Source organism: Staurois parvus, unplaced genomic scaffold (assembly GCF_062004578.1).
Source record: "Staurois parvus isolate SC_StPar_1 unplaced genomic scaffold, SC_StPar_1.0 ptg001627l, whole genome shotgun sequence".
In the NCBI taxonomy this organism is placed as follows: Eukaryota; Metazoa; Chordata; class Amphibia; order Anura; family Ranidae; genus Staurois; species Staurois parvus.
Window position 1 is genome coordinate 567513 of NW_028319423.1, and position 24343 is coordinate 591855.

A 24343-nucleotide genomic window follows, 5' to 3' on the forward strand; every position below is an offset into this window, starting at 1 on the left:
TCAACAAACCTCTGTTTTCATTACATACCAAATTTTAAACCAAGTGAGATCATCACTGGGTTCCTCTGCTTGTCTATGCAATGTAGGCAGCTCATGGCTGATGGGAGGGGCCAGCAGGGGCTCTACATGGCTTCCTGAAAACATCACAGCACCCTGCCTCAGATGAGGGGTCTAAGTGCAGATATTTTTTTTCTTCCTGTTCTGTTGAGTCATTGTACTGTAATGTTTTGGGATTATGGAAGGAACCCACCCAGGTGCAAATACATACTCTATGTAGGTGGTGTCACCAGGGGAACTCACACTTAGTATCCCAGTGCTGCAAATCTAGAGTGCTAAATATTTTTATATGTATTTGTTCCTTCCACCAGACGAGGAGCTCCCCTGATTACATCATGGTGATGGTAGCAAATAAGAAGAGCCAGGAGCAGATGACGGACGACCTGTCGCTCTTCCTTGGGAATAACACATTGCGCTTCACCACATGGTAACACGCCTATATGTGTCGCTTTACTGCATGCTGTAGCCGTAGGTCTTGGTGGCCTTAGATTCTTTGTGGCATTGTGGAAGTCTTGGTTTTAGATGGTGGCTATGGTGGTTAGTCGTGCGAATCATAGCAGGGGGTCTTGATCGTCATAGCGGAGGATCTATAACTTATAGATGTCTTAGTGACTATAGCACTTGGGCTTGGCAGCTATGGTAGGGTGTCTTGATGGCTATAGATATCTTGGTGTCAATAGATCTCTTGATGACATTGTAGGGGGCTTGGTGGTTATAGATGTCTTTATGACACTGTAGAGGGCTTTTTGGTTATGTCTTGGACCCTGTCGTTGTCTTGGAGGCTATGGATATCTGGTGACGTTGTAGAGGGGTTGCTGGTTATGCTGGGGGTCTTGATGTGTATAGTGGGGAGTATTGAGGCTATAGATGTTTTGGGTGGCCATAGCAGAAGGTTTTGGATAGTATAGACTCTATACTGTACTATAGATTCTTGGTGGCTAGAGCACCTTGCTATGACAAGTAGCCTTTGTGGCATAAGATGTCCTGATGACATTGTAGGGGGGTTGCTGGTTATGTTGAAGGAAGGGGTCTTGGTGGTATAGTTGTGTTGGTTTCAAATGTAGGGCTCGCTGGTTATACCAAGAGTTGGTTATTTGGTGGCTTTAGATGTTTTGGTGGCTGTAGCAGGAGGTCTTGCGGGTTAGTGGAGTGTCTTGGAGACTACAGTTTCCTGGTGACCATGGTCCCATGTTGAACTCTTGGTGGCCATAGCAGAGAGTCTTGGTGATTATAGCTGTCTTGGCCACTTTGTAGGGGCTTGCTGGCTAAACCAAGAGTTGGTAATAGCGCTATGGATGTTTAGTGGCTGTAGCTGGGGGCCTTGTGGAATAGAGCAGTTTGGCGTTTATAGCAGGAGCCTTGGTATCTAAAGCAGGGAGCCTTGAGGATACAGCAGAAAGTATTGGAGCTATAGATGGCTTGAAAGCTGTAACTGGAAGTCCTGGAGCTATAGATGTCTTGGAGCTTCAGATTTTTTTAAGGCTATAGCGGGAAGTCTTGGAGCTATAGATGGCATGAAGGCTATAGAGGGAAGTCTTGGAGCTATAGATGGCTTGTAGGCTGTAGCGGGAAGTCTTGGAGCTATAGATGGCATGAAGGCTATAGAGGGGAAAGTCTTGGAGCTATAGATGGCTTGTAGGCTATAGAGGGAAGTCTTGGAGCTATAGATGGCTTGTAGGCTATAGAGGGAAGTCTTGGAAGGCTATAGATGGCTTGTAGGCTATAGAGGGAAGTCTAGTAGCTATAGATGGCTTGAAGGCTATGGCGGGAAGTCTAGAAGCTATAGATGCTTGAAGGCTATGGCGGGAAGTCTAGTAGCTATAGATGGCTTGAAGGCTATGGCGGGAAGTCTAGTAGCTATAGATGGCTTGAAGGCTATGGCGGGAAGTCTAGAAGCTATAGATAGCTTGAAGGCTATAGAGGGAAGTCTTGGAGCTATAGATGGCTTGTAGGCTATAGAGGGAAGTCTTGGAGCTATAGATGGCTTGAAAGGCTATAGAGGAAGTCTGGAAGCTATAGAGGGCTTGTAGGCTTAGAGGAAGTCTTGGAGCTATAGATGGCTTGAAGGACTATAGAGGGAAGTCTTGGAGCTATAGATGGCTTTGTAGGCTATAGAGGGAAGTCTTGGAGCTATAGATGGCTTGTAGGCTATAGAGGGAAGTCTTGGAGCTATAGATGGCTTGAAGGGCTATAGAGGGAAGTCTTGGAGCTATAGATGGCTTGTAGGCTATAGAGGGAAGTCTTGGAGCTATAGATGGCTTGAAGGCTATAGAGGGAAGTCTTGGAGCTATAGATGGCTTGAAGGCTATGGCAGGAAGTCTAGAAGCTATAGATGGCTTGAAGGCTATGGCGGGAAGTCTAGTTGCTATAGATGGCTTGAAGGCTATAGAGGGGAATTTCTAGTAGCTATAGATGGCTTGAAGGCTATAGAGCAGTGGTTCTTAACCTTGTTGGAGGTACTGAACCCCACCAGTTTCATATGCGCATTCACCGAACCCTTCTTAATTGGAAAAATAAATGATTTTTAAAATTCAAAACATAGGTATATATTTAGGTATATATTTATACATAGGTGCACAAAATGAACAAAACCGTTAAGAACAAAACCATTAAAACATGATTTTCACACAAAAACAAAACATAATAATGAATATTTACTGCACGAATCATATGAGTCGGGTGTGGGTCTTCACCTCCGCCGAACCCCGCGAGACTCACCGAACCCCTGGGGTTCGATCGAACCCAGGTTAAGAACCACTGCTATAGAAGGAAGTCTTGGAACTACAGGTGTCTTGGTGTCATTGTGGGTTGACTGTTATAACATGGGCTCTTGTTGGTTATAGATTTCTCGGTGGCTATAAGATGTCTTGCTTTGTATTAAAGTGGAACTAAACCCATCGATTGTTTCAACTGTTTCCTAAAAAATGTTACATTCAAGGTATGCCGTGAATAACTGTCACATTGGTTGTGCTCTCAACCGAACTGTCAAGCCTTCAAATGGCTGGTGTCATAATTGATCACATGCAGCGCCATGGCAACTGCAGATCAGAGGCTAAGATGGCAGCTTCCATGGTGTAGAGGATAAAAGGGTTTAGTACCTCATCAAGCAATGACACTTTATGGGTGGCTTGTTATTTAAGCCTGGCGTAATTTTTAAAATAAATGACTTCATGCCAACTGTAATTTCTGTTACTCTTCTCGTTTGTCCTCAGGTTGCAGGGTGTACTGGATAAACTACGCGCCATCACTCCAGGTCAGTGCTGCTGAATGGCGTTTGCATTCTAAACTGATGCATGACGTCCTCCTCCTACACTCGGTTACTGAGGTCTGGCTTTTAGCCCCGCGCCTGGAATCACTGGTGTATTTAGGTTTTGTGCTGCCTCCTGCGGAGGGAGCCTGACATTGACCAATAACACCCCTGCACCCTTTCACTATCCCACTAACCCCCCCCCCCCCCCGCGGTGATAGAGAGATGCTCATCTTCACAGTTCTGGACATCCCCGGGAGTCAGGCTCTACATACAGCTCGACATCCCCGGGAGTCGAGAGTCAGGTTTACATACACCATGAAGCAGGATCCCACCTGGTTCCCATGGTGTGTGTCCCCCTCCTTTCATGCCTTCTTCTGAGGGAGGTGCTGCCCCCCCCCCCAAAAAAAAATGCCCCCCCCCCCCCCCCCCCCGGCAAGTGCCTTGTTTGCCATGTGGTAAATACGACCCCACCTGGAATATAGACATAGGGGAGCAGTGTGGATGGTAGCTCACGTCTGGTTGATGGGAAGACATTTTATTTTCCATTGGTCCAGTCTTGAGTTTTCAGTGCCAAAATGTATTATGTAGATGCTGTTGGGGTAAAAGCATTGTTAGGGCTTGTGTTTATGGAGTATTTATTACTCACTATTTTAGTGATTTAGATTTTCTGTGCCATCCACATCACAATAGCAGCGTACTTGGATGTCACATTTACAATACCAATCAAGGTAAGCGGGTTTGGAGGACCCTGCTCATGAGAGTTAACAATCTAAAAGCTGGGGGAAAGTGATATAAAATGTAATACCTATGAGGGGATGAGCTGATGGAGAAAGAACATTTTGCTTATTAGGTAGAGAGGATGGGCTTTTCCTGAGATGAGTTTTCACGGATTGCCTAATGGCAGACAGAGTAGGAGGTAGATGGATTTGGGTTGGAAGCTCCAGAGGAAGGGAGAGGCTCTAGAGAAGTCCTGGATGCAAACATGGGAGGTGGTGATGAGGGAGCGAGAAAGCAGGAGATCTTGGGACAGAAATTGGATTAGGGAGTTCCAGGCGATGTGGGAGTTTCTTGAGAAGTCCTAGAGGTGAGCATGGGAGGAGGTGATGAGGAAGCTAGATAACAGGAAGTCTTGGGACAGAAATTGGGGTAGAGAGTTCAGTGTATTACAGAGGCTCTGGAGAAGTCCTGGATGCGAACATGGGAGGAGGTGATGAGGGAGCGAGAAAGCAGGAGATCTTGGGACAGAAATTGGATTAGGGAGTTCAAGGCGATAGGGGAGGTTCTTGAGAAGTCCTAGAGGTGAGCATGGTAGGAGGTGATGAGGAAGCTAGATAACAGGCGGTCTTGGGACAAAAATTGGAGTAGGAAGTTGTGTATTGGAGAAATCCTGGAGGCAAGTATCGCAGGAGGTGACCAGGGAGCTACAGTGCAGGAGGTTTTGGGACAGAATTTGAGGTATGGGTTTCAAGAGTATGGTAGAGGTCCTGGAGGAGGTAATGGAGATGCTAGAGAGCAGGAAGTATTGGGAGAAGTGGAGAGGATGGTTTGGGTGATATTTGGGGATGATGTTGGTGACGGCTCAGGGAAGAGTTATGGATGGCTTTGTATGTTAGTATTTTGAATCTTATTTGTTGGGTGATCGGAAGCCAGTGGAGGCATTAGCAGAGCGGGATGGAGGACACAGACCAGTTGGTACGGTGGATGAGTCTAGTAGCAGCATTCATAGTAGATGAGAGGTAGGCCAACAAGGAGTGAGTCGTAATAGTAGAGATGAGATGACAAGACGGTGGATTAGTAGCTTGATGACGTCACTGGTTAGGAAGGGGTGCTTTCTGGAAGTGTTATGGAGGTGAAGATGGCAGGATGTGGACAGTGATTGAATGTTGGGCCTGAAGGAGAGGATTACACAGAGTGCTCCCTGGCCTCAGGAGTAGGAAGGATAGTTGTCCTGCTGATCTTGACAGAAAACCAGTCGGAAAGATTGAGATTTAGGAAGTGGTGTGACATCCTTAGTATATGTCTGTAAATTAGTAATGTATGAGAAGACTCAAGGGGGGTGATTTACTAAAACTGAAGAGTGCTAAATGTGGTGCAGCTGTGCATGGTAGCCCATCAGCTTCTAATTTCAGCTTTGTTCAATCACGTTTTGGGGGGGGGGGAAACTGAAGGCTGATTGGTTTATATACAGAGCTGCACCAGATTTTGCCCTCTCCAGTTTTAGCAAATCAACCCTATGATTTCAAGAAGACGCAAGTTCTCATGGATAAGAAAAAGAGAGGAAGGCGCCTCAAAGTGCAGTATTGACCATTTATTTCGTAAACAATGGATACATTGCACTTCCAAGATAAACAGATAAAAAGACTCATCTTGTTGTAATTAGATCCAGGTGGGACATCCAGTCATCCAGCAGCAAAATCTGTCTATAGGATCAGGAAGTGGAGTCCAGGATGTGCCTGTGCGTCAAAAATGAAGCTTGGAGAGCAGAGTCAGATGTAGGAGATGAAGGGGGCGGTAATACATTTCGGAGCATGCTCAATAGGCTCCTTCTTCAGGCCTGAGCCCCAGTAGAACCCTGACATTTTTATAGTGTGCAGGCAATGGGAGGGAGGCAAGTAGTTTCTGGGTGCCTCCCTCCCATGCTCTTCACACTATAAAAATGTCAGGGTTCTACTGGTGCTCAGGTCTGAAGAAGGAGCCTATTGAGCATGCTCCGAAATGCATTACCACCTCCTACATCTGACTCTGCTCTCCAAGCTTCATTTTTGATGCACAGGCACATCCTGGACTCCACTTCCTGATCCTATAGACCAGTGGTACTCAACCTTCCTAATGCCGTGACCCTTTAATACAGCTCCTCATGTTGTGGTGACCCCCAACCATAAAATTATTTATCCAGTAATTATAATTCTTGAGTGTCGTTTTTACCTCCAATACTGCTGCTTTTAACAGAGTAGCTGCTTTCAACAGAGTAGCTGCTTTCAACAGAGTAGCTGCTTTCAACAGAGTAGCTGCTTTCAACAGAGTAGCTGCTTTCAACAGAGTAGCTGCTTTCAACAGAGTAGCTGCTTTCAACAGAGTAGCTGCTTTCAACAGAGTAGCTGCTTTTTAACACATCAGAAATATGTGTTTTCCGATGGTCTTAGGCGACCCCTGTGAAAGGGTTGTTCGACCCCCAGGTTGAGAACCACTGCTATAGACAGATTTTGCTGCTGGACGGCTGGATGTCCCACCTGGATCCAATTACCACACGATGAGTCTTTTTAACTGTTTATCTTGTAAGTGCAACTTATCCATTGTTTACTAAATAAATTGTCAATACTGCACTTAGAGGAGCCTTCCTCTTTTTCTTGTTACTGAATTATAGCCTTGCTGCCACTCCATCCATCCATCCATCCATCCATCCATCCATCCATCCCTGATATCCACCTGGCACCTTTATCTTACAGCTACAGAGGTTGGGCTCCAACAAGCACGCCCTATATAATATACATTTTCAAGTTCTCATGGATAGTACACCGTTTTCAGCAGGCTGTAATTCTGGCATTTGTAATCTAAGGCATGCCATACATTTATGAATGGTTTGAAGGAAAGAAAAGTGCTTGGTTGCCCCATCAGCACCGTCCTTGTTGATTGGGGGGGGGGCGGGGGAAAATCTCTCCTGTTGCCCTATTGTATTCTGACAGCGGGAGATTTTCCCGCCGTCAGAATACAATGATTGCAGTCGGCGTCTATAGCTGCTGCCAGTGATCAAACGATAAAAAAAACAGGCTAGTTGTACTGGTCGATCAATAGATTGACTTCAGTACAACCAGCCTGTCCATAGACAGATCGAAATTCGACTGGTTCTTGCTGAACCACCCAAACTGTTATCTGTTTATGGCCAGCTTAAGCGACTCACATACAGACCTTTGACTTGGCTGACACTGCTGGAGCACACCAGCATAATATTCGATATTAAGGCAATTCCCTCGTCTCTTCTAGGATCCAACAGCCTGAAAGCCTCAGAGGCCATCATCTTCAATAGTAGCATGCCACCCCTGAGGAGCCATAGCAGAGAGGATTCTGAGAGAGAGCCCCAGCCACAGCGGCTGGAGAAGTTCCTCAGCGTGGTGCCCAGCAGCTCTCAAGCACAGCGCGGCTCTGACAGGTAATGCGCAAATCATGTACCGCATGTGTTCCTTTACTAAAGAACGCACCAATCAGTATGTCATTGAGGAGACTGAAATGCATTCTGGGATTGGGAGGGGGTCATGCGTGGGGGGGGGGCCTGGGGTGTCTAAAGTATAACTAAAGACAGATTTTTTTCTTTGGGGGGGGGGGGGGTTTGGTGTGGGGTGTTTTTTTTTTTTGTTTTTTTTTTTTTTTTTTTTTTGGTGTGTTTTTATTTTGGATAGAGTGGAAAGGTGTGTTTTCAGTTTTTATTGCTCCTTGTGCCCCCCATTAGGGAGATTCACCCTCTCTATTTATCTTGCTTACCTTTATCATTGAAAGTGAAAGAAAATCCCAAACTTTGGTTTTTTTTTTATATAGGTGGCACTGACAGGTGACACTGAAAGGCAGCTCAGATGGGCACTGCTATGTGGCATTGATGTGGACTGGTAGGCACTGATATGTGGCATTGATGTTCCACTGATGGGCACTGGCAGGTGGCACTGTGAGGCTACAGTGATCATCAGGGCACTCTGATCATCAGAGCCCGGATGATCAGTGTACATGTCCTCTCTGAGGAATGCCGATTACCGGCTCACCTCTCCTCTTCTCTCCTCTGTCAGCGTGACAGCTCGAGTGGAGAGAAATGCCGACAACTGGCATTTCCCTATTTACATGTGATCAGCTGTGATTGGACACAGCTGATCACATGACCGAGCCGATATCTTTGGCTCTTTCTGTTGATCGGTGATCCGCTTTGTCTGAGGGACACAGCACACCACCGATCGTCACGCTACGCGCTCCCGGAGCCGCGCTAGCACGGTTAGAGTGGGAGGACGTCCTATGACGTCCTCCCAGAACGAGAGAACCGTGCCCGTCATTGCCTTATATGGCGGGTGGGAGGTGGTTAAAGTAACAAACATGTCATACTTACTTGCTCTGTGCGGTGGTTTTGCACAGAGCAGCCTGGATCCTCCTCTTCTCATGTCCCACACCGGCGCTCCTGGTCTCTGGTCTTCTTCCTGTTGGGTGCCCACACAGCAAGCAACTTTCTATGGGGGCACCCTCCCTCTCCTGATTTGGTTCACTGGCTGTGATTGACAGCAGAGGGAGCCAATGCTGCCTCAGCCAATCAGGAGTGAGAATTCCCGGAGAACCAAGGCTCTCATGGACATCGCTGGATCGGTATGTGGCTCAGGTAAGTGTTGGGGGGGGGGGGGCTGGCTGGGCAGCTTCACACATACATAGAATGCATGAGGGTAAAAATCCTTGAGCCTTTACAACCACTTTAATTGCCTCTTGCTTCCTGTTTTGGCTATTGGACAGGAAGTGAAGGGAAATCTCCCCAATGGGACACAAATTGCAAAAATAAACCTTACAGGGGTTACAAAGTTTTTTGCCTTTTTAATTCGTCTTTAAATTTGTGCTTTGGAACAAACTAACACAGGTTTCAGTATCATTGTACACAAAGTGCTCAGGATAGACCATGCCACTCCTTCCCACCCACACACTATGACCCTTTAACTGGGGCTTAAAGCTGGGAGAGTGGGATGGTCTTCCTGATGTTTTGCTGTCACATGATCAGGAGCCTGTCCTGCCAGCTCACAATCATACCTAGAGACTGAGAGCTGCCTGTGCCAGCTCAGTCACTGTGCTGTGAGCATGCTTTAAGCACAAAAACCTCGGTCACCTTGGGAGGTGGACCTTAATTCCTACAAGCCACTCATATGGGTATATGTGTGGCTTGTAGGCATTAAGACCCACCTTCCTTGTTGCCGTACATGTGAGAAATATGGTGTGTGTGTGTGTGTGTGTGTGTGTGTGTGTGTGTGTGTGTGTGTGTGTGTGTGTGTGTGTGTGTGTGTGTGTGTGTGTGTGTGTGTGTGTGTGTGTGTGTGTGTGTGTGTGTGTGTGTGTGTGTGTGTGTGTGTGTGTGTGTGTGTGTGTGTGTGTGTGTGTATACAGTGGGGATCGAAAGTTTGGGCACCCCAGCTAAAAATGTGTATTAATGTGCATAAAGAAGCCAAGGAAAGATGGAAAAATCTCCAAAAGGCATCAAATTACAGATTAGACATTCTTATAATATGTCAACAAAAGTTAGATTTTATTTCCATCATTTACACTTTCAAAATAACAGAAAACAAAAAAATGGCGTCTGCAAAAGTTTGGGCACCCTGCAGAGTTAATATCTTGTACTGCCCCCTTTGGCAAGTATCACAGCTTGTAAACGCTTTTTGTAGCCAGCCAAGAGTCTTTAAATTCTTGTTTGAGGTATCTTTGCCCATTCTTCCTCACAAAAGTCTTCCAGTTCTTTGAGATCTCTGGGCTGTCTGTCACGCACTGCTCTTTTAAGGTCTATCCATAGATTTTCAATTATGTTGAGGTCAGGAGATTGTGAAGGCCATGGCAAAACGTTCAGTTTACACCTCTTGATGTAATCCCCCGTGGATTTCGAGGTGTGTTTAGGATCAATATCCATTTGTAGAAGCCATCCTCTCTTTAACTTCAGCTTTTTCACAGATGGCATCAAGTTACCATCCAAAATTTGCTGAAATTTTATTGAATCCATTTTTCCTTCTACTCGTGAGATTTTCCCTGTGCCACTGGCTGCAACACAACCCCAAAGCATGATTGATCCAACCCCATGCTTAACAGTTGGACAGAGGTTCTTTTCATTAAATTCTGTGTCCCTTCTTCTCCAAACGTACCTTTGCTCATTCCGGCCAAAAAGTTCAATTTTAACCTCATCGGTCCACAGAACTTGTTTCCAAAATGCATCAGGCTTGTCTCTATGTTCATTTGCAAAGTTCAAACGATGATTTTTGTGGTGAGGACGTAGAAGAGGTTTTCTTCTGATGACTCTTCCATGAAGACCATATTTGTACAAGTATCTCTTTATAGTGGAATAGTGTACCACAACTCCAATGTCTTCCAGATCTTTCTGGAGGGATCGTGCAGTCAAACGTGGGTTTTGAATTGTTTTTCTCACAATCCTGCGAGCTGTTCTGTCTGATATTTTTCTTGGTCTTCCAGATCTTGCTTTAACTTCCACTGTTCCTGATGACTGCCATTTCTTAATTACATTCCAAACAGAGGATATTGACATCTGAAAACGCTTTGCTATCTTCTTATAGCCTTCTCCAGCTTTGTGAGCGTCAACTATTTTCAGTTTCAGTTTCCTAGACAACTGCTTAGAAGAACCCATGGTGCTGATTGTTGGGGCAAGGTCAGATGAGTCTGGGCATTTAAAACCTTTTAGATTGACATCATCTGGTCTTCCCAGATGATGATTGAGAACAATCCATGACACTGGCAGGTCTCAGCTTGGCAAAGGGGGCAGTGCATGCTATAAATTCTGCAGGGTGCCCAAACTTTTGCAGACGCCATTTTTTTGTTTTCTGTTATTTTGAAAGTGTAAATGATGGAAATGAAATCTAACTTTTGTTGACATATTATAAGAATGTCTAATCTGTAATTTGATGCCTTTTGGAGATTTTTCCATCTTTCCTTGGCTTCTTTATGCACATTAATACAAATTTTTAGCTGGGGTGCCCAAACTTTCGATCCCCACTCTGTGTGTGTGTGTGTGTGTATATATATATATATATATATATATATATATATATATATATATATATATATATATGTGTATATGTATGTGTGTGTGTATATATATGTGTATGTATGTGTGTGTATATGTGTGTGTATATATATATATATATATATATATATATATATATATATTATAAATTTTTTTTTTTTTCTATTAACCCCTTTATGTCTAAGGGTGAAACAAATCTTAATGCTTAAGCACATTTTTGCAGTGTTGACATGTGTTAGTAAAAAAAAAAAAAAAAAAAAAATATATATATATATATATATATATATATATATATAGCTCTCAAAAAAGCACACAGGCGAACAAATACCACAGAAAGAAAGCTCTATTCATGGGAAAACAAAGGACCTAAATTTAATTTGGGTGCAGCGTTGCATGACCGCACAATTATCAGTTAAAATAACAGTGCCATAACGCAAAAAAATGTCTGGTCGGGAAGGGGAATCTTCTGGAGGTCAAGTGGTTAAAAGGGAGATATAGAGGACTCTTCCCAATGTTACTATTTGAAAGTGTTGTGTTTTTTTTTTTTTTTTAAATGGTATAAATCCTCTGGAGGGCGAGGGGTTAAGAAAAGCACAGAAAGGTATCATGCACAGCTCTGAAGCAAAAAAAAGGTCTATTTGCACTAGGAAGAAGCTATACTTGTATTATTTAGGTTATTATTGCTTTTTTGCAACACAGACATTCCAGAGTATTTCTAAATCTCCTAGATTGTAAGCTCCCAGGATCAGGCCCTCCTATCCCTCTTGTATTGAATTGTATTGTCTCCCGTTATATTGTAAAGCGCTGAGCAAACTGTTGGCACTATATAATAATATAATAAATCTTTTAGTGTCTGTTCAAGAAAGTCTAATGAATTGCCGTATAAATGTTTGGATTTGCAGAGCGTCCACTGATGCCGCTGTAGCCGCTCGCCTGACATCCGCAGTGAAACCTCTTCAAGATTTGTCCCCTTCGGAGGACATCATTGACATTAAACTGGACACAGACGATGCTTTCAATGAGGACTTGAGCTTTAGCTGTGAAAGTTCATTACATCCCAGGAAGAAGCCAGCCTCTATAACGAGAACGCAGAGGCCTACAGTTCAGGTATACAGGCCGCCAGGAAGCACGCACCGCCTGGAGGAACGCAGCACCGTACGCAGACCGCCCCAGAGCGACCCCGTTACGGTCAGACAGCCCAGCTTCTTTAGCAACAGAGCAGTTGACACCAAACCTTATGAACTGCAAGAGGCCTTCCGAGCAGAGGAGACCTTCAGATCTGCAGTGGGGACAGAGAGAGCTTTACATGAGGTAGGTCAGGTTTTATGGAAAAAGTCCCACTCCATCAAATTGGTCTTTCTTTGGTGGGTGGACACTCCTGGAAGGTGAGAGTGAAACAGTGGTAGGACTAGAGCAATCCAGAAGCTCCTCTGGTTCAGAATCTAAAGTGACTGGCTCAGTGCTCTGTTTACAGCACGGCAGAATGTTATGTTAACCTCTTCACGCCGTCCGAACGCAAATGTGCGGCCTCCCGGCGTCTGGGCCTAGACGCCGAGCGGCCACACATTTGCGTTCTATTAAAAAAGAACATGTGATGAGAGCACGCGCGCTGCCAGCACACATGTCCAGTACTCACGGAAAGGTCCCGATCTCCTCTTTCGATCGGGACCTTTCCCGATCATGTGACGGCAGTCACATGACCCTAAACCCTGCCTCCCGGCTTTTGAAACCCTTAAAGGGTCGGGAGGCGCCAGCGTGAAGGGGTTAACATGTTAGTTTATAAAAGAAAATTTAATCTAAAAGCCCATAATGCCTCAATCAATGGTTATTTTGATACACGAGGACCCGAGTCTTCTGTATTTCCTAGAAGGGAGGGTCCATCTTCTGGTGTTCATTTTACTGCCTGAGTCATATGGACGCTTCCTATTGGCTCTCCAGCAGCGGGGATCTCTCAGGATCCAGAAGACTGCAAGAACGCGATGTCGTCACCCCCTTGGGTTTGTTTTTTTTTCTCTATGAATGGAGGAAAGAGATACATTGTATCTCTGTAACTCCTTGACAGCGTGTCACGGCGGTCACATGACCCTAAACCCCGCCCCACCTCCCGGCTTCTGGAACCCTTAAAGGGCCGGGAGGCACCAGCATGAAGGGGTTAACATGTTAGTTATAAAACAAAATCTGATCTAAAAGCCCATAATACCTCAAATGGTTATTTTGATACACGAGGACCTGAATCTTCTGTATTTCCTGGAGGGGAGGGTCCATCTTCTGGTGTTCATTTTACTGCCTGAGTCATATGGACGCTTCTTATTGGCTCTCCAGCAGCGGGGATCTCTCAGGATCCAGAAGACTGCAAGAACGCGATGAAGTCGCCCCCTTTTGGTTTTTTTTTTTCTCTCTATGAATGGAGGAGAGAGGTACATTGTATCTCTGTAACTCCTTGCATAGAAAAAAAACGGTTAAAAAAAAAAAGAAAAGTATTAAAAAATAAGATGGAAAAAATACCTCGATCAAGGTTTGATCTAGTTCAGTGCCAGGGTTAGTGTTTGGGTCAAGGTCAGGTTCGGGATCCTTCCTTTTTTTTTTTTTTTTTTTTTTTTTCCAGCTTGGTGTCAGTGACCTGGGAGTTGCACTGGTGAGGGACATGGATGGTGGTCTTTGAGTAAAAAAGTGCTAAGTGAATTAAAAAAAAAATCTTGTGAAAGTGTGGGAGGGGCTTTAGATGGGCTATAACGTCGTTCTAAGTGAAAGCCACTGAGGGGCAGGAACTGCAACGTTCTGATAAGTGTTCTGCCATCTTGCAGTTTGATGGGTCCCGGAAGAGGAAGATGCCTGTTGCCAGTTCGGTGGTGAAGGTGAAAAGATTTTTGGAAGAGTTCGAGGAGGAAGATGACGAGGAGGAGGAAGATTACATCTCTCGAGCAGCTGCTGTACCCAGCAGTGTGTCTATTCCTTCCAGACCGGAGAGAAGGTATTCATTGTCTTCATTTTGCACCTAAAGTTTCTATTGTCAGTGGAATCCCATACAGCCTATGGGGAGGTTTTGGAATTGCATTATGGGATACAGGGAGGAAGGTGTCATTTGAAATCTAAGGACATTAAAGAAGAGCTCCAGTCAAATCCCCCCCCCCCCAAAAAAAAAAATTAAGTCAGCATCTACAAATACTGCAACTACTGACTTTTAATATTAGGACACTTATCTGTCCAGGGATCCATCAATGTCCTCACCTCAGCCAATTCTTCATTCGGCTTTGGGTGCAGGAGCTGGCATCTTACGTAGTTACATAGTCTGGCTGAAAAAAGACAAATCCATCCAGTTCAACCATTAAAAAAAAAGTTATAATCCTACACCCACAGTTGATCCAGAGGAAGGCAAAAAAAAACAGCAAAGCATGATCCAATTTGCTCCTGCAGGGAAATTCCTTCCTGATCCCCCGAGAGGCAATCGGATATTCCCTGGATCAACTTTACCTATAAATGTTATATCCAGTTATATTCTGTGTTTCCAAGAAAGAATCCAGGACTTTCCTACAGCAATCCACTGAGCTGGCCACAATCAACTCTTGAGGGAGTCTATTCCACATCTTCGCAGCTCTCACTGTGAAGAAACCTTAAATTTCTTTTCCTCCAGATGTAAAGAGCGCCCCCTTATCCACTGTGATTACCTCAAAGGGAATCTTAGATAAGGGAATCGGGCAGTGAAGCCTTCCGACTTCATAGCCGGTGTCCTACAATGCATGCGTGAGTCGCACTGCGCTTTGTGAATGGTCCCCCAGTCTTCTGAGACTTGTGATTTGTCCCCAGAAGGCTGCGGGAGGGGGAAGGAGGAGGGGCCGATCGTCGCCACAGCGATCTGACCGATCATGGGAGCGGGTACCTGTCAAAACCAGGGACCCACATCCCCCTCCCCCCAAAAAAAAAATGCTAAATGTGGCAGTGGAGGGGGATGCAAACAAGTGGAACTTCTTCTTTTGGGTGATGTTGTGCTATAAAGTGGAATTCCAGGTTTTGTTTCACTTTCACCCCCTTCCTGTCCAGGCCAATTTTCAGCTTTCAGCGCTGTCACACTTTGACAATTACGCAGCCATGCAACACTGTACCCATATGAATTTTTAGCATTTTTTTGAGACCGATAAAGCTTTATTTTGGTGGTATTTATTTACCACTGTTTTTTTTTTTTTTGTTTGTTTTTTTTTTTTTTCTGCTATGTAAATTAAAAAGTCCAAAAATTTTGAAAAAGTGTTTTTCTTATAAAAGTTTGCAAATAAGTAATATGTCATCATAAATCTTGGCCAAAATGTATTCAGTTATCCTTTTAGTAAAAAAAAATAATTTTTGGTTATAAACGAATTTGGATTATTTTTTTATTTTTAAACTTTTTTTTTTTTTTTTTTTTTTAACACTGATTGCTTTTACACCCATAAAGGCTGTAAAAGCAATCATTTCTCCTTCTCTTTGGCTGCATTCTTGCAGCCATTGAGAACTACTGTGTAAACTGTGATTGGTCACAGCTTGTCACATGGTACATGGCTGTTGTGAATAGCTCTGTACCATGTGACCTCTGTGATCATTCACATGTAGTAAGCAATGATGTCAGAAGTGACATCTTGCTTACTACTCTGCATGTGATCACGGATTGGACCTCGCACAGATCGGCGTTCCACTGTGACCGGAGGACACAGCGGGCACCGGATCGTGGTGCTGTGTGCTCCCAGGGAGCGCGCACAAGCAGGGGGCAGGGAGGCCATTTATAAACGGCTACCCGACCCTGCACTGCCACCGTCCGGCCGTTTATATACATGGGCCGCACGGGAAGTGGTTAAAGAATTTTGTTTGGGCCAAGCTGGCCGAAGTAAGCTACTACTACATGATGCGGTCGGAATGTGTGCCGTAATGGCCGGTAGTAGCATACAGTAAGTAGAGCTGTATTCTGAAAGCAGTGCGGGCAACTTCCTGTCTGCTGAAATAAAGATAGCTGGGCTGAGTGTTTCTCCGCCATTCAGGAGAGCCCATGTATTTTTATTAGTGAAGACTTCCTCTGATTGGCCAAGCTGGAGACGCGCCTCTCCATTTCATCTAATCAGAGTAAGTCTTGTATTCATTAATAGGCTCCCAATCGTTCGAATTTCTTGGCTGAAGGATGTTCAGCACCAACGATTTGAGGGCTTGAAAGTTTGAGAATTGAGTTCTCAGCAGCGGCATGCCTTGAAAGTGACAATTTAATCCTGAAGTTACTTCTGCTCTAAGTGACGAGAGAATGATCCCATGACTTAAAACTGAGCAAATGTCTTCTGTTTTCAGGCCTACTCTCCCACCATCAAAACAAGCCAACAAGAACCTGATCCTGAAGGCCATATCTGAAGCTCAGGAATCTATTACCAAAACAACCAGTTACTCCACAGGTAACAGAACGATCTATGTGAAGTGCGATCGTCCAGTCCTGGCCACAAAGAGTATCAGTACTTGTTGGATCAGTGGTCTCCAAACTGTGGCCGTGTATATAAATTGTATGTGGCACAAATCTCAAGTACGGAAACGATGTAAGATACAAATAGCGATAAATTAGTTTCGGGTTTGATAAAGGATCTGATTGTTGCTCCGAAACGCGTTACCTAGGCTACGAAGGCTACGGATCCATTCTCCCCTGATGCCACTTCTATTCCTTCCACCGACGTCAACCACGGGGCGCTATTCCTTCCACCGACGTCAACCACGGGGCGCTATTCCTTCCACCGACGTCAACCACGGGGCGCTATTCCTTCCATCGACGTCAACCACGGGGCGCTATTCCTTCCTCTGATACCCTACGATAAAACTCCTATTCCTGCCACTGGCACCAACAGTTGGGGGAATCGTCCTCCTACTGAGCTTGAGACATTATCTATTCACATTGACAATGGGGCATTTTCCACTCCGACAGGCCAAATTCCGGTCCTCTTAAAGTCTGAAGGACAGTAAACTGTCCTTTTATTTAGAAAGTTTCGATGCTCCACTTCCTCTCATTTGATGTCGGTAGTAATTTTTTCTCAGACACCCAGTGCTGTCATTTTTATATTTTATTATTATTTTCTTTTAATTAAATACATAGGTAGGTTTAAGAGGGGTTGGTAATTTGTTGTCTGTTTTTGCCCTGTCAAGTTCCCCCAAAGCAGATGGTTCCTGTGGCTCCACGAGCTCGTCCGCTCCCCGAGGAGGAGCTGATCCTGATGAAGAGTAGAGCCTCCATGTTGCGCTATCAGGAAGAGCCGGAAGAAGCGCCGGACATCAGGCAAGGTACAGGAAACCGAATTAAAAAAAAACAAACAAAAATTCCCAGCTCACTAACCAGCCAGCCTGCAACAAACCAAATTGTCCTGTCTATCAGTTCATGTTAAACAAGGGGTTTAGTTGGCACACATTTGCAAATATATGCGTAAGCTGCAGAGGCCACGTCATGGCACCCCAGTGTACTGCAGTCCTAACTCTATAAGTTGTGAGTCTCCAAAGTTGGAGCACATATATAATAATGGATAGATTAAGGGCAGGCATGCCTGGAGGGAGCCCACCACTCAAAATACCACCCAAAAATAGTAGTAAAAATAATAGGCTTAACTGACATTGGGTGGGAACTGACTAACTGCCACGGACATCACCATTAATACAGTGATCAGTAGTGATACCAGGGTTCTTCAAAAAGCTTCTGCACTTTAAAAAAAAAAAAAAAATAGTGTATGTATGTATATGTGTGTATATATATATATATATATATATATATATATATATATATATAAGGACTCTTGTGCTATACACTGATAGTGGCTGAGAAGGGGTTAACCTCATCTCTGGTAATTAATGGGTTAAGTATGCTCCTAGCAGGTGTTAATTTGTGTAATGTGAGCTGCTTTTTACTACATATCTCAATATTCCCTCTGTATGGAGCCCCGTGTTGATTTTCAACACAGGGCTCTGGACTGTGACAAAGCCGATAAGCATGGTGCCAGCCATGAATCATTGGTTGGGTTTTGCTGACCAACTCCCGCTGTGTACAGTTGCAGCGGGAGTTGGCGGACAGGCAGTGCGCGCGGCCTGAACCTGGGAGAGGCCAGTGATTGTACAGGTACGTCGCTGTGCCTGTACATGTTCGTTGCAGGCAGGCGGTCCGCGGTGGGCAATGTATCATTGCCAGATTGCTTTGTTTTGCAAATCCTCACCTGGATATCAATCTTTCTCACCTCCATTGGTCTGTAGTTCTATCACCCAGTATGTGGTATGATCCGACTGTGTCTGAATTTGTCCGTCAGTGGACTCTTCGAAATGGATTTTATGGTTGGTGCAAAAATCCTATCTTCTTGAACGACTCCTTTACTTTAAGAGCAACAGAGCTATTTGTGGTCTTCCATTTATTTTTTGTTGTCCTTCCAGTTGACCAGCGTAGAATGGACATCCTCTCCAGATTGCACCCAGAACCAATGGAGGAAACCAACACCTGGGGACAAGGTTTGTAACTTCTCTTCTGCTTACTATATCATTGCCATCTTCCTTCTATATTGCAAATTCTTGGCCAGTTCTCCACCATCCTCCCCTCCCCCAGTGTATAGTTTGGTATATCACACAGTATTTATATGGTATGTGACTGGCCTCTCCTCCAGAGTTCTCTTTTCATCACAATATGTTGGATACCACGGACTCAACACTGCAGCCTACATTGTATGAAAAGCTTATAAAATGCAAGCGCATAGTGTGCCATAGACATTGTTGTGCCCAATGGAAATCTGATAGGGACATCCGCTCACCTTTTTTAAATGGAGCATTTCAGTGAGTCACTGAAGCAGAACAAGCTTGTAGGCTGGAGTTTCATTTTTAGCCAGGAAAATGGGCACTGGCATCAAAGTTAATTCTAATTAAAGTTTTACTTCACAGTAAAACACGCCATAGATGAGGCAAAAACCAAACGTTCTGTCGATCGGTAAATGAAAGTGGCGTTCACATTCTACTGTGCCATCAATGGTTGGAAATTTGTACTGCCAAACAGTTTTTTTTTCCAATCACCAGCGGAAGTGATTCAATGTAGTTTGACTTCAGTTACTCCCCTGCTGTACCCCCCCCCCCCCCCGTACTATTCAAATCTTATCACATGTCTCACCGCTCAGACTTGCTGTATCCTGGTGTGTGAAGTCACTTTGGGTGGGGGGGCCTATGGAACCCAGCCCACTTTGGAGAGGTGGGGAGACCCCTGTCTCAGCTCCCCATATCCCTCTTATGTGTAAGTCACCCTGTGACTGTTAGGGGTACAGGGTGATCTGTCCTAATATTGAGGTGGGGGTTGTGGATTGTTTTATGCCATGTGGTTGCATCCCATTGTTCTATTGTGTGTCTGGCTTGGGAGCAAACTATTATGGTATGTATGTGTTTGTGTATTGGCTTGGTGGGGGGTGTCTCCAGCAGCCCTCCCTCCTGATGGGACTGTCTGTTGGTGTGTCTCTTGTTACTAAATGTAGATTGCCCCGCCCTGTGTCATTATGCAGGGAGGGGGGATTGTTCCCTTGAGTGTATATATCTTGTATCTGTGTTAAAAATAAAGTAGTCTACCTTCTGGTTTACTTCAAATTTGGTGTCGTCTGGATCCTGGGGTAACAATAGCCAAATTTACTAGTCTCGTGTTCCAGAGCCTGAGAAAAAGTTTCTTAACGGAGATACCCAGTCGTGGGTTTCTGGGGGTCCGTTACGTGGTGTATTTATTGAAAGCCATCATGCCTATTCTGCTTAGTACATTAGGTTGAATACTACTTGCAGACACTGTGGGGGAGATTTGCCAAAACTAGAGCACTCAGAATCTGGAGCAACTGTGCAAGGTAGCCAATCAGCTTCTAACGTCAGCTTGCTCAATTACACTTTGAAAAATAAAAAAAAGGCTGAGGCTGATTGGTTTTTCGTAAATAACCCCCCCCCCCCCCCCCCCCATGACACCTTATGGACCTGGTGTATTTATTGAAAGCAATCATGCCAGGTGTAAACACCTTTCTGTACAAGATTGCCTGTTGATTGTATGAAGGAACGTTGTTGACGGTGAACATTCTTTTCCTTCGGAGTCTTACTTTTCCTAGCTCACACACAATTTTCAGTGTGGGTATTTTTTTTTTTTTTTTTTTTTGATTTCCGCAACAATTCGGATGTTGGATCAGGCATTTTCGGCTGCAGTATGAAAATCACTTGCTGTAGCGGGCACCCTAATGATGCAAAAAACTAATGATCTTGCTATCAACATGAATTTTTATGGGCGGACGCGTCTCCCTCAGTGGGCGGGGGGGGGGGGGGAGGCTGACGCGTCTCCCTCAGTGGGCGGGGGGGGGGGAGGCGTCTCCCTCAGTGGGCGGGGGGGGGGGGGAGGCGGACGCGTCTCCCTCAGTGAGCGGGTGGGGGGGGGGGGGGTGAACGCGTCTCCCTCAGTGGGCAAGAGGGAGGCGCACGCGTCTTCCTCAATGTGTGTGGTGGGGGGGCGCATGTCTATTAATGGGCAGGGCTAGGAGGGAATGTGGAGGTGAAGCTGACTAGGGGACCACAAGCACGCCATGCGTCTGCACAGTGACCTGTATTTTTGATCTGCAAACTTAAGAGTTGCACACTGATCGCTCCAGCACTGCTTCCTTGCTTGGCATGGTCGGAATGCTATATGAGGTAGAGGGGGGTGGCAGGATCACCAGGGATTTGCTGGGAAATAAAAGTGTAGGGGAACAAGAATTAACATTTACGTGTTACTTTATTAAAAAATTAATATTTGATGTCCTTCCAGTCAACGAGCGTAGAAAGGACGTCCTCTCCAGACTGCACCCGGAGCCAGTAGAAGAGACCACAACCTGGGGACAAGGTTTGTACTGGTGGTTTTTTTTTTTTTTTTGTTTTTTTTTCCTTCATTTGGGTGAAAAGGTGTGTTTTTTTTTTTTTTTTTTTTTTTTTTTTTTTTAGGTGGGACATAGGAAAAGACCAATACATAATATATTGAAATACATATACACTATGTGAACTTTATCAAACCTTTTTTTTTTTTTTTTTTTTGTTTTCACACTCCAGCCGGTAAGATCATTTAACAGCTTCGGCATTAATAATTCCAAGTTTGATTTGACTGCTTCCTGGATTGTGTTCCTGCGAATTGGGCAGTGGTGTTAATGTATTGAGAATGGGAAAGTTTTCTGTAAAAATATAATTTGCATATTACTGAGAGGACAGGACTCGGGGAAGGCAAAATACACACAGACTAAAGCTCCGCTTTAAATCCAAGCTGCTTGCAGTGGTGATGAGTCTGAAGAAAGACAGTATTGGAGAGAACTCATCTGTTCTTCATCTCTTGTTTTTTGCTTTTATCAGACGTTGAAGGAACAGAAAATCTTCGGGCCATGGACAGCCGGTCCTTCATCCTGAAAAGTCCAAAAGTATCCAAGACGCCCCCCATGCAGACTCCTCCCACAGCTGACAGTCCACAGCAGTTTGGAAGACTTGCACAGCCCAGGTGGGGGAACAGTCAGGAGAGGTAGATAACAAAAAAAAGAGCGGAGTCCTCCAGCAGCGCAGAGTATTTCAGGAGAGGAGAGTTCTAGAGGAAGGAGCGGAGTCCTCCAGCAGTGCAGAGTATTTCAGGAGAGGGGAGTTATAGAGGAAGGAGCGGAGTCCTCCATCAGAGCAGAGTATTTCAGGAGAGGGGAGTTATAGAGGAAGGAGCGGAGTCCTCCAGCAGTGCAGAGTATTTCAGGAGAGGAGAGATATAGAGGAAGGAGCGGAGTCCTCCAGCAGTGCAGAGTATTTCAGGAGAGGAGAGATATAGAGGAAGGAGCGGAGTCCTCCAGCAGAGCAGAGGATTTCAGGAGACTTCTGTACAACCAGCCTGCCCATATATGGATTGAAATTCAGCCAACCCCTGCTGATCTGGAGGACGTTCGATCCATATATAGTCGGACTTAGATTGTGGTTTTATATTCTAAACAATAACAAGACTGTTTTTCATTTTAGAGAGAATCCAATACCTGAAAAGCCGGCAAGTCCCAAGTTTATTGTGACTCTAGATGGGGTCCCAAGCCCCCGTGCTTATCACTCTGAAGAAGAGGTGGAGCCGATGGAGTATACAGAGGAAGGCCTGTACGCCGAACCTCACAACCTGCTCAGCAGGGCTGAGCAAAGTCATCCTATGCATCCGAATTCCCAGGATGTGCGCACTTCTAATGGTATGCCATGTCACGTGTCCAGTGGTGTGCATAGATACAGAAGTTTCTGTAGATGTGTTGTGATGGATTTGGTAAAATGCCTATTAGGTTTCCTGTTTAAAATGTGTGTGTGTGTGTGTGTGTGTATATGTGTGTGTGTGTGTATATATATATATATATATATATATGTATGTATGTATGTATGTATGTATGTATGTATGTATGTATGTATGTATGTATGTATGTATGTATGTATGTGTGTATGTGTGTGTGTGTGTGTGTGTGTGTGTGTGTGTGTGTGTGTGTGTGTGTATGTATATATGTATATATGTATGTGTGTGTGTGTGTATATATATATATATGTATGTGTGTGTGTGTGTATATATATATATATGTATGTGTGTGTGTGTGTATATATATATATATATATATATATATATATATATATATATATATATATATATAGTGTGTGTATGTATGTGTATATATATGTATGTGTGTGTATATATATATATATATATATATGTATGTGTGTGTATATATATATATGTATGTGTGTATATGTGTGTATATATATATATATATATATATATACACACATATATTTTAAACAGGAAACCGAATAGGCATTTTACCAAATCCATCACAGTGTATGCAAATTCATGTTTTATAGCTGCAGTGAGCACTTAACCAGTCAGTTCAGTTTTAGCTTTCATTCGTTCTTTCCCTCTCTCACAATACTCTCCTTTCTCAGTGCTTTCTCCTTCCAACACTATCATCAATATGAAGCATAACTAAACCCAGCAATATAATGGTTTCCCAAACCGTTCCATGTAGGGCATGCCTTGAATGATGGCTGTTACAGCTCCTACCGCTCAGTTCTCAACCGAACCACCATTAAAAGGCTGCTGTCATAGCTGATCACATGTGCAGCACCACAGGAACTGCAAATTAGACAGAGGCTATTATGGCAGCTTCTGTAAAGAATAAGATTTAGTTCCACTTTAACCTCCCTGGCGGTATTCCCGAGTGTAGCTCGGGGTAAAGTTTCAGTATCACAAGCGGTAACCCCCCCGAGCTACACTGGGGAATACACTGCAGCGTTGCTCCGGGATCTCTTCTTCACTTACCTTGTCCTGCGCTCCCGCGATGTCCCCCCTGCAGTGTCCCCTGTAATGTCCTCCGGCTGATGCCGGCATCTGTCTTCTGGGTTCCGTTCCCTGCAACATCGGGACGTACGGGGGACAGAGCGGCGGGAAATTTGAAAGTTATAAAAGTGACATTCACTAAATACACTAAAATCAAAAGTATAACATTCCTGTATCAAACCATTTCACATACATTTTTGTCCGGCGCCCTGCCTGCATTTTGACTGTTCTTTCTGCCTGGAAACTGAGAAACATCCATGGAGTCCAAAAAGCGTCCCTTTAGGTCAAAAGTGGTTTTAAACCGGCTAGAGAACAGCGATAGTAAATCAGAACCACTTGCAGAATTGAGTGATAATGATTCGTGGGGGAAATTCCTCATCAGACACTGAAAACGATTCTGCGACTTTGCTCAGCGATGTGCGAACTTGGCGCTCTATTTCACATTTCAGTGTTTTTGGTTACATTATATTATTGAATTAAATTTATTATTATATTTTTTATGATTATTATATTATAATTTATGATTTTGTGTTTCAAATTTTAACATACCCGGGATGTTTACTAGACTCTGTTCAGACAGATTTCAGTGAGTTATTCCTAAGAATTACAGGCCTACAATAAAAAAAACTACATATTTCCATGCAAAAAAATGTACCGCTTTGAGCACTGAAATATGGACATAATCAGACCGCTAGGGAGGTTAATGGAAACACCTGTATGATCTGTAAAGGGGCAGTGTAGCCCCAGAGTGTGCCCGCTATTTATCTGTATCATTGCTTCACTTTGCAGAATAATGTAAAGATTTGTGGGGGAGGTTACCCTTTCTGTTGGAGATCATTGATTTTCTACTTTTTACTGCAGATGCTGCTGTTTCTGCAAAGGCAAAGATCCACGAGCGCTGCAAGTATTGGCCAGCATGCAAGAATGCAGAGCTCTGCGCCTATCACCACCCAACTACTGTGTGCAA

General features: G+C 44.3%; 1 protein-coding gene across 1 annotated transcript; it reads left to right on the forward strand.

The window, feature by feature from the left end:
* Nucleotides 1-384: 384 nt before the first annotated feature.
* LOC149435004 (zinc finger CCCH domain-containing protein 14-like) lies at nt 385-24343 on the forward strand (the record flags this gene model as incomplete). Its single annotated transcript, XM_089663108.1, has 12 exons — nt 385-484; nt 3270-3310; nt 7289-7454; nt 11960-12368; nt 13862-14028; nt 16359-16459; nt 17196-17330; nt 18459-18533; nt 20827-20901; nt 21399-21540; nt 22038-22249; nt 24238-24343. Coding segments are annotated over exons 1-12 (1721 nt in total), but the record flags the coding sequence as incomplete, so codon positions are not given.